The sequence below is a fragment of the Emys orbicularis genome, chromosome 7 (assembly GCF_028017835.1).
Source record: "Emys orbicularis isolate rEmyOrb1 chromosome 7, rEmyOrb1.hap1, whole genome shotgun sequence".
Lineage (NCBI taxonomy): Eukaryota > Metazoa > Chordata > Testudines > Emydidae > Emys > Emys orbicularis.
This window is the reverse complement of record NC_088689.1, coordinates 30,472,217-30,489,313: the sequence shown is the minus strand read 5'-3', so window position 1 is coordinate 30,489,313 and position 17,097 is coordinate 30,472,217. Positions and strand designations below refer to the sequence as shown.

Genomic DNA, 17,097 nt, shown 5'->3' with positions numbered 1-17,097 from the left:
AGGAGAAATAGTAACAAATATTTACCTATCTCAGGAGCTTGTCCGTACACAAAAAGTTGCACCATTTCCACTGTAAATGTTGTAATTGATTTAAACTGATAAAGCCTGTGTGAGCTCACACACACTTGTTTAGAAGTTGTTTATAGCAATGTAGTTTAATTCAGTAAATTACCAATTTAGTTAAATCAATATAAATCAGTTGTCAATTGATCAGTGCAACTATTCTATGTTCTTCATTTGTAGAACATTTTGAGGTTCTTGGGTGGAAGATGCAATGGAAGTGTAAAACAGTAATTTATGTTCACAAAACAATTCAATGACCAGCACTTTGCTCCCTCCTACCCCCCATAATTCACACAGAATCCTATTATAGAAGCACTATGCAGTACTGAGGTCACAAAACAAGTACATTATATGATTCTACTCTTTAAATAGTGTAAAAGTTTTAATTTTCACTGGCTGTAAAAACAGGCCAGCAAACACTTGGATGAGAATAGGAAAAGTGGACATGGTCAAAAGTCACAAATTGTATAACTGCCAACTCAGGATTATGTGGCACATTGGAACTAAGAGTTTATAAATTGTCTGTCATCCTTTCCTGCTCCTAACTGGATGTTCTATGTGTATAATCTCATCAGAAGCCGGTTGCCAGCTTTCTGACTATAAGTGGAGTGTTACTACTCAACCAACAATTAGCAAACCGGAAACCTAATTGTATCTGGTTTCTGTGCTGCATATACACAGGAAAAACTATTAGATGAACAACATTACTATAACAATGCCTCCAGATTGATGGTTTCTTCACAGTAGATAAGATTTTGCTATAGGTTAAATGTTTGCATAATAATATTTTAAAGTATAGGACTCCAGGGGTTGGTTGTGTGTCTCTACAACAATGAATTTTATCTCATAGCCTTGCCTACATGGTGGGAATTCTAGTGTAGACAAGGCTGTGTGGTCAAACCTGTACACAATTTGCTTTCAGCACATCTACATTAGGGTTCTCACCAGTGCCAGCAGTAGTTCCAGTGCAATTCTCCTCCTGTGGACAGACTAATTGTCAATATGGAATTTATAGCAAAAGATCCTTTTAAGCATCCACACACTAAAGGAAGATAACATAGTCTATCAGAATCCTTCAGACCAGTAACCTTCAAATTACATAGGTTGGGTATAAACCCAAGAATTAGGACTAGAGTGCCTCTAACAGCATTCAATCTCAATTAAATACAATTATACTTAATTTAGGTATGAATCTTTATATTTAAACTTTATATTAAAAATATACACTTCTACATCAGACAAACATTTTATGTACAGTTGAATCATATATAGTGTATTATATTATACCTCTCTCATGTCTTCCACTTTGCTTTGGTTATAATGTTTGAAGAGGATTAAATTGTTTGTTGTCCATTTTGTTCTGTATAACTGGATGGACAGAGAATTGTGGTAGAAAGTGTTGGTGGAAAAAAGGCAGATCATGTGCCCTAAGGGCATATGATGGGTTTTGGGAGTCATATATTTGAAAGGAAGAGTTGAACTGTAAAGCACAATTAGGAGTAAAAGGCAGAAGTCTTTGTTGCTGTGGACTAGGATAGTGGGAATAATCCTGTAACATATTTGGTAGGGTCCCTTGCTTATAGCCATAGAAGGGATCTGAAGATATGAAGCTATGATGGTGGTCTTGTATTTGCCTCTTAAGTTTCATCCTGCGATTCTGGAACCAGGTTTTGACCTAGAAAAAAAAAGTAATGTTAAAGAAATCAGGGTCCTAACAGAATAATTTATAAACTATCATGTATTGAGAGCATCTGTAACTGAACTCACTTGTGATCCATACAGTATAGTCAGAGTTAAAATAATTTGAATTAAAGCATTGATCTTATCAGCGGAAAAGTTTCCATATTGTGTAAGCTCATAATGTATTATTTACTGTGTGCATTTGCCAGAGATAGCAACTGCAAAGACCTAATCAGGGGCTTCATCCAGCTTCCATTTCAGTCAATGGGAAGTCACTGACCCCAACGGGAGCATGTTAGGGACCCAAATCTTAAATCCATTAATTGTGAGCAGCCCTTGACTGATTCTACTCAAGGTGTTAACCAGTGCATAAGCAAGTGCTTGCAGGATCGGGGCCTTATTTAGTAACTCTCTAAATTTTCTGTCCAAGTGAATATCAAATAAACTAACATTTATCAGCATCAGATCCCGGTTGTATTGTTAAGTTAAAAAATATTAAGTACAAATGTTTAAGAGTTTTAAAGATACTCTTCGGACCCATGGAAACATGAGATTAGGCTTCTAGTAAATCCTGCACTTTCTTTAATGGACAACATGCCGTGCCCTGCGTTTATAGTCGGTAGGACGCAATTTGAACACCAGTCCCCATCAGCAAGAAATCATAACCAGTTATCGTTATGCTCAGCACCCGTGCGGCTTTACATACGCAGAGCGTGGACAAGTGTGAATCAGCGCTCAGCGCTCTTTGCTCAAGCGAGTTCCGTTCGGGGAAACTGATGCACGCGCGGGGCCTGACTGAAGCCAAGGAGCAGCTGGAGGCGCTCAGCGTCTCTGCACACACCCCTGCACCTAGGGGAGCAGCGAGCGGCCCAAAGCCCCCCCAGCCCGACTGTCTCTGTGCCGCGGGGACTGGGGCCGGGCACTGACCTGAATCTCGGACAGCTGAAGAGCGGCCGCCAGCTTCCTCCTCTCCGCCGCCCCCACGTACTTCTGCCGCTTGAAGGTTTTCTCCAGCTTGCCGACCTGCTCCGGGGTGAAGGCGGTCCGCACTCTGCGCTGCTGGGGCTCGTCCTCCCCCGGCGACGAGGGGATGCAGGAGGCGGCGCTTTCGCTCTCGTACCCGGAGGACTCGTCCGCGCTCACCCAGCCGCCCTCGGGAGCTGCAAAGGCGGAGGGTGGGTTAGGGCTCCGGTGCCCAACGGGGGGAAACAGCCCGATCGGGCCCCGCGGCCCCCTGGCTTGCGAGCCAGCCCTCCGCTGCTCCCCCAGCCAGGGCAACAGCACCTGCCTTTCAGCCGCCCCACAGCACCCGCTGCCGCACCCCCCTCCCCCCGGCCAGCTGGAGGCTCTTCCTCGCGGCCGGATCAGGGCCCTACTTCCCTCTCCAGCACCAGCCACCACCTCCTCCGGGCTCGCCTCTGACTTACCGGGACTTGCTCGGCCGATGGGCAGCTCCTGGGGCTTGGTGTCTTCCAGCTCCTCCCGGCGCAGGCTGCTGGGTTGGAGCTGCCCCCCGGCCGCGGCTCCCCCTTTGGGCTTTGCTTTGGCCAGGCGGGGACTCCTGCTGAAGGAGGTGGGGGCCCGCGGAGGAGGAACACAGCAGATGTGCGGCCTGCCCGCTGGCCTTTGCTCCTCGCTGTCAGGCTGGGCCGGGAAGTCCACAGAGAAGGCGGCCTCACCCATGGCGAGTGGGAGCTGAAGGAGCGGGGCTCACAGGAGCTGCCTGCAGCTCCCTCTGCTTAGCTAGCACTGCTCGGCTGGAGGGGAGGGCAAGCGGGTGGGTGGGGGCCTCCATTTATTTATAGGGGGCCCTCCCTCGCGGGCTCGTTTTCAAGTGTGAATCCACATCAAAGTACGAAGAGAAAAGAGATAACAGCTGTCAGTTAGGAGTAGAGTTCACACGTCTGGCAAATGTCTGCAGCCCCTGGCTCCAGAGAGTCTGCGGGATTGTTTCTGCCCCCTTGAAATGCAAACCTGCTCTGGGCCCCTCCTGATTCTCCCCTGGAGGGGGGGAGTGGCGGCATGGGCAATTCCAGCCACACCAAACAAAAGACCAGCAAAAGGGCTTTTAAAGACAGTTACACGCCAGATAATGGCAGAACGATGGGGTTCAATCATGTCCCTTCCAAACGTCGATGGACTAACACAAAAGGCACATACGACATATTTTAAATTGCATAGATCTCCAAGCATTAGCAACCGCATCTCATTACAGCCATAATCAGGGAGTTCCTTAGGGCAGGGACGTGAATGGAGCAGGGTTTTAGTATCTTTATCAGGCGAGGTTCCGGTCTATGTATGAGAACATTTAGCACCGATTAACACAAATTCAGAACTCTGTTATAACAGGGATTTTTACATCAATCCTTGCCTTTCAAAATGCAGATCTAAATGAAGCTACCAGGTAATCCTTTGAAATGTCCTCTTTAGAGTGGCAGTATATATTTCAGAGGCCAGGTGGGTGAGGTCATATAGCTTTTACTAGATCAATTTCTCTAGCTGGCCCAATAAAAGATATGACCTCACCCACCTTGTCTGTCCAATATCCTGAGCCCAACAAGCTACAACACTGCAAACTGTATATTTCAGGTCGGGGGCTCCTGCTGAAGGAGAGAAGGAGGGATAGTCTAGCAATCATGTAACACAAAACGTTACTACATGGTAAATAAAAGTCACGATCGATTTCCTATAGAATCCCGTCCATGTTCCCTATCAATATCAGAATCCCTTCTACTGTAAACTAATGAGCGGAAGAAATCCAAGTCCATTGTAAAGGTCGTACGGAGACGTCAAAAGTCTGGGTTGGCTTGGATTTCCCAGCTCCTGGCTGTATTATTGCTGTTTCTGGTTTAACGGGTACAAATTCAACCCTGCACTCCTCTCAGCTTGAATTTGGCGCCAGTTGTCTAGCCAGAAATGTAGCCAATCTTTCACCAACGCCTGGAAGTTTAGCGATCAAAGCAATACAGGACCAGAAAGCTCACACCTCATCAACTTCAAACTACCCCAATTTACACGTTATTTATAAAGCATAGCTTCGCCTTTGTGATGCAAGGGGCAGATAATGCTAAGAACCGCCCAGAGGTTTAATCACTGTAAGTATAATAAACCGTTATTAGAAAACCTATCACTGAGGTTTCAAGCATTTTCTGCGTTTAGATAAGCCAGTGGAAAAACATACAGCAAGCACAAAGCACAAATGAATCGGCTACAAAAGACACCGGGACACCATATATTCAGATTGTTCCTAATTGGGAGAGCAAACTGAAGATATTCCCTCTCTAACCCTGAACCTTGATACCAGGGCCCTGTTTTTACAGTGCTCACAGGGGCTAAACTTCTCTTGAACTCACTGAGCCCCCGATAAAACCCGCCAGAACTGAAGGATTTGACTCAATAAACTCGGATCTAATGAGCAGCGTGTTTGTTTCTTCTTCCTATAACTAGATTATTGATCTTTCTTTCCAAAAGGAAAAACATAAATGCCTCCTTCTTTCCCCAAAGGCAAGTTTCACTGAAAATGCAATGGTATGTGAGTGAGGCTGGTTTTCTTTGTTTCCAATTCCACCCTCATCATCTGCTACTGATGTCTTAACACAGGGAGATGCAGCAGATTATAAACTTGTACTGATCTGTATCACAGAGTTATACTATCTATAAATGCAATGGGGCCATTCAAGCACAAAACTTTACAGGAAAAGTGTAAGAATCTTTCTTAATCCTACCAAAGCGCGGAGATTCGACTAAAGTTGCAACCTGGCCCATTACATCTAAGTAGGAGGGCAGCAGGGCCTTCAGAACAGATTTTACTCAGCACCCGCATTTCGGGAGAGCTGCATATGGTGAACACGGCTGAATATCAGGCCGCATGGACCTAATTTCTTAAGAGGCCTTCTGAGCTGGCATGGGAGTGGTGGGCTCAGTAGAATTTACAGGTTCTGGCTCCACTGTGTGCGCAAATAAAGCAGCAGCAGCCCTTAGGATGCTGTTTTTCCCGATCTTTCCTTTCTCCCTGTAATTCATACTTAACAAGAAACTTTTTTTGCTTTTATTTATTTTCCAACCCCAGATAGAAGTAGGCTTAAAAGGCTCCCTGTGACCCCCCCCCCGCCCCTTGTTTGCTGTATTACAACCAAACTATTGTGATTAAACACACAAGCTATAATGACACACCCCCTGTCCTTGGCATGGCATGACCGGGCAGCGTCGCGATCAGAAAACAGGTTCGCTACAATCGTGATTGAATCATGCCAGGCGCTCATCCAGCTATTTAGTTCTCATCCACAGCTCCCAGACTGGGGCTTGTTCTATTTGGTAGCCCTGAACACATACAGGCCAGCCTGTGCTGCTTCAGCTGGGCGGGGTTACTCGGGCTGTCCCTGTCCGCCCCGCCCCAGGACTGCCGGGGTGCTTGAGCTCGGCCCCGATCTCCCCGGCTCTTGGCGTTTTCCTGTTCCCAGCGCTGTCGCTGCGATCGCTCACAGCTGTGCCTTTGGGACGCTCCGCGCTCTCCCCCCCCCCCCCCCCCCAGCGTTATCACAGGGGAACAGGCTCCAGCTAGTTCCCTCCGAGCTTTGCACGCCGCTTCCTCACACCTGCCTGCTCGCAGCGTTTCCTCTTCCAGAGCTCGTTAGAGCAGCTGCTGTTACCTCTAAGCTGGGAACCTCTAAAACGGACTCGGCTCCACTGCGGGTTGCGTGTTCGGAAACACCCGGATCCCGTCTCTGACGGTTTAAACAGTGAGGGCTGACTCGGGCTTTTCGTGGCCGATCTTTAGTGTGACTGAGCAAGGGAGAGATTTCCCGAAGCTCCTGCACGGCCCTGAGCCAAGAGAGCAACCGCTACACAAGCGTACAAGGCAGGGTGGGCTCGGACAGGCTCCGAATCCCGAGGGGCCGCCTGTGCGAAGTGGCGGGGTTCTGCGAGGCTGGGCGTGCTCATGACTATAACTCTGCAGAGGACCCATGTCCATTTCAAAGGCTCTCCGCACAGAGGGGTCAGTGGCTGACGGAAATGGAGCTTGCAATAAGAAATACCAGCAGGGCAGGCGATTCCGATCTTAGCGTCCCTGACGTCCCTCCAAACACACACATATATAACCTGGGGAAAGGCCTGGGCTGAGAGCAGCCCCCCTCTCTGCATTTCAAAAGCCTTCCCGGCCATTACACACCTGCGGTCACCTCTTCTGTCACACTCACAAGTTACTTAGAGCAGATTTTTAGAAAGGGGTACAGAAAGGGGCAGTCCTTCCAAAATGTGGTGGTTTTCTTCATCCTTACCCTCCAACACACTAACAGCCCGTGGTGACGCTATGTTTAAAGGCCGTGTAACTCCAGAGAGTGGGTTAGTGATCCAGGGGGGTGAAGTGACCGCATGGTCATTGTGCACTTATTGAGATACATTCTAGAATCAAGACTTTCCCTCCAATTTACATTATATTAAATAAATACACATTGTAGACTTTCTCAGGCAGATTGTTATACAATCACGTCCAAACTGTGCTCAGTGGTGTACCTATAGGCAGGAAGAGGTGCTCAGCAGAGTTTGCAATCTACAAAGACAGCTAGGGGTTAAAGAAAGGAGTAAAAGATTTAACAACGGAGTCAGGGTGATGTTTGGGACATGTCTGCATAGTGCAATATTTTAATATTGTTTTGTATGTAAAAAGTATCCCCAGCTGCTCCTCCCCCCAGCTAGTGTTGGCCCCACTTTTTCCCCCAGCTATTTTAATATACTTAGAAAATCACTACAGATTCATTCTTCCCCACCCCAGATCCCACCCTCCCAGAAGTTACAGATGCTTGAATTATGATGCACTTATGCAATATTTTATATATGTACACACACACACATACTGACTGACCTATTTATAGGTCCCATTTAATAATATTACTGGCCATTTCTGATGTTAGCATAGCAATATAATAAGGACCTATGACCACACATATCCTGAGACATATTTTCCCTCCCCCCAGTCAGATTTACTTGTTCTCTACTGAAGTGTTCTGTGGATGTCATCTTTGTACATTTCCATTTCCTTTCCCATGGTGCCTGCGGTGTACGACTAACTACACTTAAACATATCTAGCATCATGACTCCTTTATGTATCTTTCACCTTGAAACTCTGACATTACTATTAAATATTAATTAGGTGCCATTGTGGATCACAGCACGACAAACAAAAATGCTCATCTCTTTACAAAACTATTGTGACAGACCCAGACCAGTTGGGGTACAGGAGTCTGGTAGAGGGCAAATATACTGGTCACTGGATGAGTAGTTTTTTGTTCCCTGAGTGACCAGAGAAGGGGCTGCCTTAGAGTAATCAGGAACCTGCTAGAACCAGTTAAGGTAGGCAGGCTAATTAGGACACCTGGAGCCAATTAAGAAGAAGCTGCTAGAATCAATTAAGGCAGGCTAATCAGGGCACCTGGGTTTTAAAAGGAGCTCACTTTCAGTTTGTGGTGTGAGTGTGAGGAGCTGGGAGCAAGAGGTACAAGGAGCTGAGAGGGAGTGCTGCTGCTGCTGGAGGATTGAGGAGCACAAGTGTTATCAGACACCAGGAAGAAGGTCCTGTGGTGAGAATAAGGAAGGTGTTTGGAGGAGGCCATGGGGAAGTAGCCCAGGGAGTTGTAGCTGTCCTGCAGCTGTTACAGGAGGCACTATAGACAGCTGCAGTCCACAGGGCCCTGGGCTGGAACCCGGAGTAGATGGTGGGCCTGGGTTCCCCCCAAACCTCCTAATTGACCTGGACTGTGGGTTCTTCCAGAGGGGAAGGTCTCTGGGCTGTTCCCCAACCCACATGGTGAATCTCTGAGGCAAGAAAATCTGCCAATAAGCACAGGACCTACCAAGATAGAGGAGGAACTTTGTCACACTATCAACTAACTAAAGACAAAATCAGACTATGTTAAAAATGGTTCAGCCACAACCTTATTGCAAGCTAATGCAAACAGTGCTTGCAAGGCCACAGTGGAGAGAAAAGACCAAAACACCTGAAAAGAGAGACAGGGAGTTAAGTCACTTCCTAGAACAGCTCTGAGGACTAGAGTCTCTCTCTCTCTCTCTCTTTTAAAGAAATCTGAGATTTTCATGCACTAACCTGATCCTAGCAATTGAAGCGTTCAGAAAAACATTAAATACCTGGTGATTTAGCCAAGAGTTGGTGACAGTGGAAGACATGGTCAGATATTGTGTCTGGATAAGTTGAATATATAAATTGGAATAGGAAACAAATCTCCATTCACATCTGTATCAGCAAAAAGCCGGTGAAACTGTTGCAGAGAGCTAATTGAGTAGAATGGAGTCATTTAGCCCCTATTTGTTAAGAGTGCGAGGTGCTCTACAGCAGTGGCTCTCAACCTTTCCAGACTACTGTACCCCTTTCAGGAGACTGATTTGTCCTGCATACCCCCAAGTTTCATTGCACTTAAACTACTTTCTTACAAAAACAGACATAAAAATATAAAGGTGACAGCCAGACTATTACTACTTTTTCATTTTTACCATATAATTATAAAATAAATCAATTGGAATATAAATATTGTAATTACAATTCAGTGTGTAGTATATAGAACAGTTCAAACAAGTCATTGTCTGTATGAAATTTTAGTTTGTACTGACTTCGCTAGTGCTTTTTATGTAGCCTGTTGTAAAACTAGGCAAATATCTAGATGAGTTGATGTACCCCCTGGAAAACCTCTGTGTACCCCCTAGAGGTACACATATGCTTGATTGAGAGCCACTGCTCTACAGACATGTCATAGCTGGACTTGTGGGTGGTCCTGTTGGCGTATTCTGAAGATGTGCGCCTTCTGACTCAAGGCCTGGAACAGGGGTGACAGAGCCTTCCGAAAAGTGTGGGGGCCAGCAGGGACCCCTGCCTTCTCCATGGCCCCATCTTGTCCTTTCCACCTGAGGCTCCACCCCTTCCATCTGAGGCCGGGCCCCTGGCCAAACTGGAAGCCAGAGCGGCCGGGAGACGCAGACCCTCCACCTGCCCAGGGTGGGAAGGTCAAGAGCAGCCCCCAGCCTGTGTTCCCACCACTGTTCTCAGTGGCAGGTAGAGAGTTTGCAGAGGGATTCCCGCTACATGTTCCCATGATAGGTAGAGGGTTTGCAGCTTCCCCCCGACCCAGCTCTGGCCGGGGGACAGGGCCTCGGAGCTGCAGCCCAGGCATAGTAAGAGCTGGGCGGCTGTGGGGAGCCACGGACCCTCCGCCTGCCCTGGGAGGAGGGCCTGGGGGACACGGACATGCAACTACACACCACACCACAGAAACACCAACCCAGGAACCAATCCCTGTAGCAAACCTCATTGCCTACTCTGTCCCCATATCTACTCTGGGGACACCATCAGAGGACCCAGCCACACCATCAAGGGCTCATTCACCTGCACATCCACTAATGTTATATATGCCATCATGTGCCAGCAATGCCTCTCTGCCATGTACATTGGCCAAACCGGACAGTCCCTCCGCAAAAGAATAAATGGACACAAATCGGACATCAGGAATGGTAACATACATAAGCCAGTAAGTGAACACTTCAATTTCCCTAGTCATTCTATTACAGATTTAAAAGTCACTATCATTGAACAAAAAAACTTCAGAAACAGACTTCAAAGAGAAACAGCAGAACTAAAATTCATTTGCAAATTTAACACCATTAATCTGGTCTTGAATAGGGACTGGGAGTGGCTGGCTCATTACAGATGCAGCTTTTCCTCTCCTGGAATTGACACCTCCTCATCTATTATTGGGAGTGGACTACATCCACCCTGATTGAATTGGCCCTGTCAACACTGGTTCTCCACTTGCGAAGTAACTCCCTGCTCTCCATGTGTCAGTATATAATACCTGCATCTATAACTTTCACTCTATGCATCCGAAGAAGTGAAGTTTTTACCCACAAAAGCTTATGCCCAAATAAATCTGTTAGTCTTTAAGGTGCCACCAGACTCCTTGTTGTTTTTGTAGATACAGCCTAACACGGCTACCCCCTGATACAGGAAATGTCTGTCTGTGCTCATGCTTCATACCATCCACTTCCTCACCTGCATGTCCTACCTTGACACCAAGAGGCAGGACATGTTGCTACCTAAGGAGGGTGAGGAAGTCCCATTGGCTAGTTGGTACTCCACTCAGGTCCCATGGCCCACCAGAGATATTAGCTGGTGGCTCCTTCATGGAGCTGCGAGCATGGGCATGTACCTGCCATGGTTCATGAACTCCTGACACCTGGATTTTCTGCATCCAGAGGGAGATCCTCACACACAAATGAATAGAATGCATCATGATGCAGCTCCTCTTGTGGGTCCTCCAGAACCTCTTACTGAGGTTCTGGCTGCACTTTTCCTCGTGCCTTCTGCGCTATGCACACCCCATCCATGGCCCCACAAAGTCACAAGATCTCCTCATCAACCTCCTCCTGGGGAGGGCCAAGTCAGCCATTCATCATACCAGGAGGAGGAAGCTGGATGGGGGATACTCTGGACTTCTGGCCCCTTATACGTTCATGCCTCTGAACAGAGTTCCTGAGGGCAGTGTCCACTGACACCTTAGATGCCTTTGAGGAGTGTTGGGCATCATCTTGGGTTCTCTGCTTGGTGTCCCCCGAGATTCCTTGTTATTAACCTTTGACCTCATTCCCTTGCCTGTTTTTTTTCCATTTGTCATTCCCAGAATTCAATAGTAGCTTGGGTTCAGTGGTTCTACCACCTTAGCTGAGGAGGAGGGCCTACACCCACCTGTCCCCTTACTACTAATAGTACACATGTGTAATAGGAGTGAGATCTCAGTCCTGAGGGGCTTACAATACATACAAGGGATAGAATTTATAACCAGACCAGTGCCAGTGCTACCCCATTGCGGACCCTAAGCAGGAATATCTCCACCAACACATACTAACAATTAATAGGGGACCCTCTTGAGCAGCTTGGGGGCCTAAGCAATTGTTTAGTCCACCTATGCTTAGAATTATCTGTTTGTAACTAAAGCCAATAGGATGGGATGGGATGTACCCATCTTCTGAATTCCATGATTTTTGTTGTCACTTTACCATTTTTATTCATAAATATAAAAAACTATGCAAATTTGACTATTCTCATTTTTGAAAAAGAGAATCCCTAACTTTCATATAACCTCTGCATACACAGAAAATGTAAATATCTTATTGACACCAAATATTTCCCTACCATTTTTCCACGTTATCAATATTTCTGATACAGTGACTTAATCCCTTCAAGTTCAGCTTCAGAGGTTCTGCTCTCCCTCTTGTAAAGTGTAATATGGTACCTTACAAATATAAAACATGTTTCAGCTCCCAGGGTTCCATAATGACATCCTCAGTTAGAGGCATACAACACTACAGTAAATCAATCATATCTGGGGTGGAGGACACTAGCCAAGAGGCAAATAGTGCAACAACAGGAAGGGAAATTTTGACCAAGAACTTTGGGGCATACACCTAGTTTGGGGGTCTCAGTACTAGTAAGATCCCCCAGAAGGACATTATATGGTGGAACCATGCAATGAAATAAATAAACCAAGTGTGCCTCTGTTTGGTTCCTTTTCTGCATCAGTTGTCAGATCACAGCTGCTGCCTGGTGCACTAAACCCAGGGTAGCAGTGTCTGAGGCAACCAGAATATGTCCAGGAGCTGTTGCAGCAGCTGATCTCCATATTCCTTGGCATCCAATGTCACAAGAAAGCCCTTACTGTTCACACAGACAGGGCTATGCTAAGGAAAAGTCACACACAGCATACTCTGAGATACTTTGTTTTTCAAGGGTGGAAGGGCTGAGTCAGCCCAGCAGAAATTGGGCCCCATGCTGCTCTCAGGGGTGCTTTGCTATTGGGTTCATTAAAAGCATGGCAGGAAGAGACCATCAGATCATCTAGTCTGTCCTCCTGTATATCACAGGCCACTAACTGCCACCCAGCCACCCCAACACCTAACCAACAACCAGAACTAGGCCATAGCATTACAGCCTTTAGGTGATTAAATTATTGTCTGCAAAAGGCAGAAAACAGGAAGGACTAAGGTGCACCAATACCCAAGGCCACTGAAGTGACAGGGGATTGATTAAATGAGATATACCCCGAGGAGGGTATATATTTTGGATGAGATCCATATATGTTATTTAGATGCACACCAAGATTCACTCTATTGATGCAAGGGCATAATAGTTTTATTGAGAGAGAACAGTTATATTTCCACCCATAGACCTTTCCCCGGGCACATAATATGGCACAAACCATACCCACCCCACTGGAAGGCGCCAGGAGTCTAGGAGCATCTCACGCGGCCGGTTTTGCTGATCAAAGGGACCCAAACTGGGGGAACTCTCACTGTCCTCAGCCCCTTCAGCTTTTATTGTTCTCAGACTTTCCATGGGAGACAATGAATCCCAATACTTCACTTAGGCACACACATCGTTATCTGCTCAGAGGGACAGCTTCCTTTTAAGTATGGCTGATAAGAAAATTGATCACTGTTTGTAACGCTCACTGCCCCCCTTAGAAATGCTAACAAGTTTATTCAGCGAGGCTTTGATGTACTGATACATGCTATTAGATAGTCAATTAGGCATCAACGAGATTACTTGTTTAAGAGTAAATGCCTTTTTATTTGAAGTACCCGTGAACACTCACCTGTCCATTGCCCTCTCACTCCCTTGATTGCAGCTGGAGGCAGAGTACTGATATCAATTATGGGGATATTGCAGAACTGTTTTAAAATATCCCCCTTTATAATGCCACCCTTTTTTAAAATACAATTTTAAAATTCGATTGCATGTTGCAATACGTCAATTTCCCTATTTGGACAAAAAGAACAGGAGTACTTGTGGCACCTTAGAGACTAACAAATTTATTTATAATGTGTTAGTCTCTAAGGTGCCACAAGTACTCCTGTTCTTTTTGCGGATACAGACTAACACTGCTTCTACTCTGAAAACTATTTGGACAATTACATCACAATTGTGGGAGTGATCATTTTAAAACCGGATTTTGAAAATCTCATTTAGCTCTTCGAAAATTAATGACCAAAAGATGACCAAATAAAGTAAGGAAAATGTAATTAACCTAAGGTCTATCCTTCACTCAACACCCCAAAACAGCTGAGGGATGTCCAAAGAACTCTGATACCTTGACAGTATATTGTTCAAATTACTATAAATAATAAATAAGAATTTACCTGGGTTAGAAATAGATCTTTGTGAAAGAGAAAGGAGGAAACTTGTCTTTTTGATTACAGAATTATTTTGCTTTTGGGTCCATTAAAATCACAGCACAGAATTTTTTTCGGGGGGAGGGGAAGAAATCCTTTTCTCCACTAGGTTTGTTTGTAGGCAGCTGAAAGGAAAAGTTATCAGGCTTTGCACAGAACCTGTACTGAAACCTGAAGGTCTCTCCTCCCCGTTCTCTACTCCAAGCCCTCAGGGCTTTTCCAAGTTAATTGTCATCTAATTGCCTATCAAAGAAAGAGATAATGGGCAGCAATTAGATCTAATGGCCCTGCAGTGTGAGCTCTCTCCCGATTAGCACACAGCACGGAATTGCTTCACCTGGTTTGAAAACAGGTCCCTTGAGTGGCTCCACAGAGTCTGCGAGCAGCAGGGGTCCAAATATTCTGGCCAAACCTCTAGTATCCTGGCAAACTACTCTGGCCAAATTGGATAAAGGCGGTTAAGCAAGCGCAGGCTGCAGACATCTCTGACATTATTGCCTTGCTAATTAAATCATGTTCCCCACGCTGCAGGGGCAGAGATGATTGGCAGTGGAACTTTGAAGTCACTGCTCGAGCGATTTTGCATTCTAGCTTTTTCCTCCATAGTATCGAATCTCTCCGTCGCAGATCCAGCTACCCATCAGATGTGGTGTAAAAAGCCGATGGTGGAACAATAATAGCAGTTTCACTGCGCTGCTTTTTCAAAGGAACAAGTAGCAAACTCGCTTCCACTCCCCACATACGTTACTTTCTAAAATACAAACGGAAAACTTGACTCACTGGCATCACGCTGTCCTCAGTGAGTACACTCCAGTACTGATCGCTTATTGTGCCTGACCCCCAAATGCGATTAAAGAGACAAAAGGGGATGTTGAAATAAGGGACTTGCTCAAATCTGCTGGTGGAAAAATCCACCCAACCCTCCTCTGCAGGGTAATTCAGACACATTTGAGTTGCGATCAGTCCATGCTTTTGTGTATTAAGGCAGGACCTCAGTTCTCTATCTCTCTGGCCGTTTGGAAGTGCGGACCCAAAGTTTGCTGAGGAGAGAGGGCTTGCCACTGGATCAGCAGCTCTAATTCCTCTATCTACTTGGTGTCCAGTGTGCTGCATAGCAATTGATCATCTTCCTCTATCCCCGAAGTAGTTGCACTTGCACTTCAGTGTCCCAACCCAAGCTTGTATATAATTATTAAGCGATGTGGGTCCTTTGGGGATGGAATTCGCTACAGTGTATACTACACATTAAACACGTTACTATCAAACTTCAGCCTTCCGTTCTCAAGTAAAAAATTAAACACTATGGCTGGAAAAAAACAAACTTGCAAAAACAAAAGAGAGCGGTATTTGTTTTTGCAGATGCAACATATACCATATAATCACGCTTAATAAACTGGAATGGACTGTTGGCAAAAATGTATTTGCACCGTTGTTTCACGTAAACTCACTCATTTTTCTAGAGTTTAGTTAAAACAGTTCTTAGAAGTTTAACCCAGTAAAAGTATCTCACATAGTCATATAGGCAGATTTTGGCATAAATCGGTCCACCGTTTCTAGTTAATGTTGCCAAATGCTAGAAGATTTCAGGCGGTTGTTGAATAGTCATTATGCAAAGTGCTCATTAGCACCTTTTTAACTGGTGACAGGGTGTTTCTGCCCTGTCTTTCTTTTTCGCGGTAGTTTCCTCCCAGCGCGCAAAACCAAAGACAAAAGGACTCCCGTTCAGGAATCATTGCAATGCCCAATGATATGCTGCATTGTTTTCACTCACCCAGGCCTAACCCTTATAGCTAAAATTTGAAACGTATCTATCAAATATGAATATTTCCAGCTGCCTGGATGTAAATTCCACAAGTGCAAACAATGTGCGTGCATGCAACACACAAACGAAATCGAGAACAATGGGGTGTTATCCCAACCGTATTATTTTGTTGTTGAACTGGGAGAACGCTAGGAATGCAATTGTATGTATGCACCCCATAGCAAGCCAATACGCTTGGGGTTATATTACTGCATGATATAGTTTTAGGCTCTGGTAGGGGTAGAGAAAGTGGGAATAAGCAGTTGCTATTTATCAGTTTGTGAAGCATTGTGCGTTCATTATAAAACCAGATATGGTTGTATGTGAGTATCTGCACTATGATAAAATTCTTCTGCTTTTCTAACTCAAGCCTACTTCTAAAGGGGCCCTCCTAGGAAGACAAGGGTCAAAAGCCCATTAGACAATAAAAGGAGGCCTTAGGCATAGGTGCCGGCACTAGAGGTGCTCCCGCATCCCCTGACTTCAAGTGATTTCCATCATATACAGGGTTTGCAGTTTGGCTCAGTGGCTTTCAGCACCCCCACTACAGAAATTGTTCCAGCACCTCTGGCCTCAGGCGCTGTAGGGGCAGCTGACTAGGAGCTGTTTGAAGAAGTAGCTTTACTGCCCTGTATGTGAAATGCTGGAGATGTGGACGATAACATACAAAGTGTAATACCTTATAGGCAGTCAGATTCCACAGCTACTGAATAGCTCGACCCTTACAATTATTTTATTGGTCTTCAGAAGCCATTGTCATTTCGGGGTCCGTGCAATGCTAACTCGGCAGTTGTCTTGGAAGTGGAAAGTCCTAAACCCAGTTATTGAAATAAAGAGTTTTAAACAGGAGCCCAACTAGAAGTGATAGAGGCAGTGCAGGCTCCTCCTTTGCGACTCGCCCTAGGCCTGAGGTGCCTTCTCAAACCCCAGGGATGGAATCCTAGGGACAAAGTACATGGGAGGGGCTGTGAGCAGGGCAGCTATTTCTGAGTGAAATTGGGGTGGGGGGAAGAGAAGGGATAGGGGAAGATGCTATGGAAAGGAGGATTTGCTCCAGGTTTTGAATTTCTAGGGGAGCTTCCATGAGCCCTGATTCTTCAAAAAATGTGTTGTGAAAAGTGAAAGGCTCGCAGTCGCTTCTTCCAAAGGGCCTTATAAACTTGTGTTATGGGCCCTGGGATGGAGTTTCCTGATTACCACTCCCATGTCTTCCCCTCCCCCTCCCATAGCAGCACTACCTGTTTCGGGAGGGCTGCGCGCTCTCCCTCTCGAGTCGGGTTTTCTGACTCATATTTGTTTCATCACCTTCTCCTCTCCTGTT

At 45.8% G+C, this 17,097-nt stretch overlaps 1 protein-coding gene across 1 annotated transcript; it reads right to left on the bottom strand.

Annotated features, from left to right (window-relative positions):
* Positions 1-1,378: 1,378 nt before the first annotated feature.
* LOC135881872 (homeobox protein vent1-like) lies at positions 1,379-3,426 on the bottom strand. Its single transcript, XM_065408593.1, has 3 exons — positions 3,171-3,426; positions 2,671-2,903; positions 1,379-1,738 (listed from the first exon to the last, which is right to left on the bottom strand). Exons 1-3 carry the CDS (start codon positions 3,424-3,426, stop codon positions 1,379-1,381), a joined length of 849 nt encoding a protein of 282 aa, XP_065264665.1.
* Positions 3,427-17,097: the final 13,671 nt, after the last annotated feature.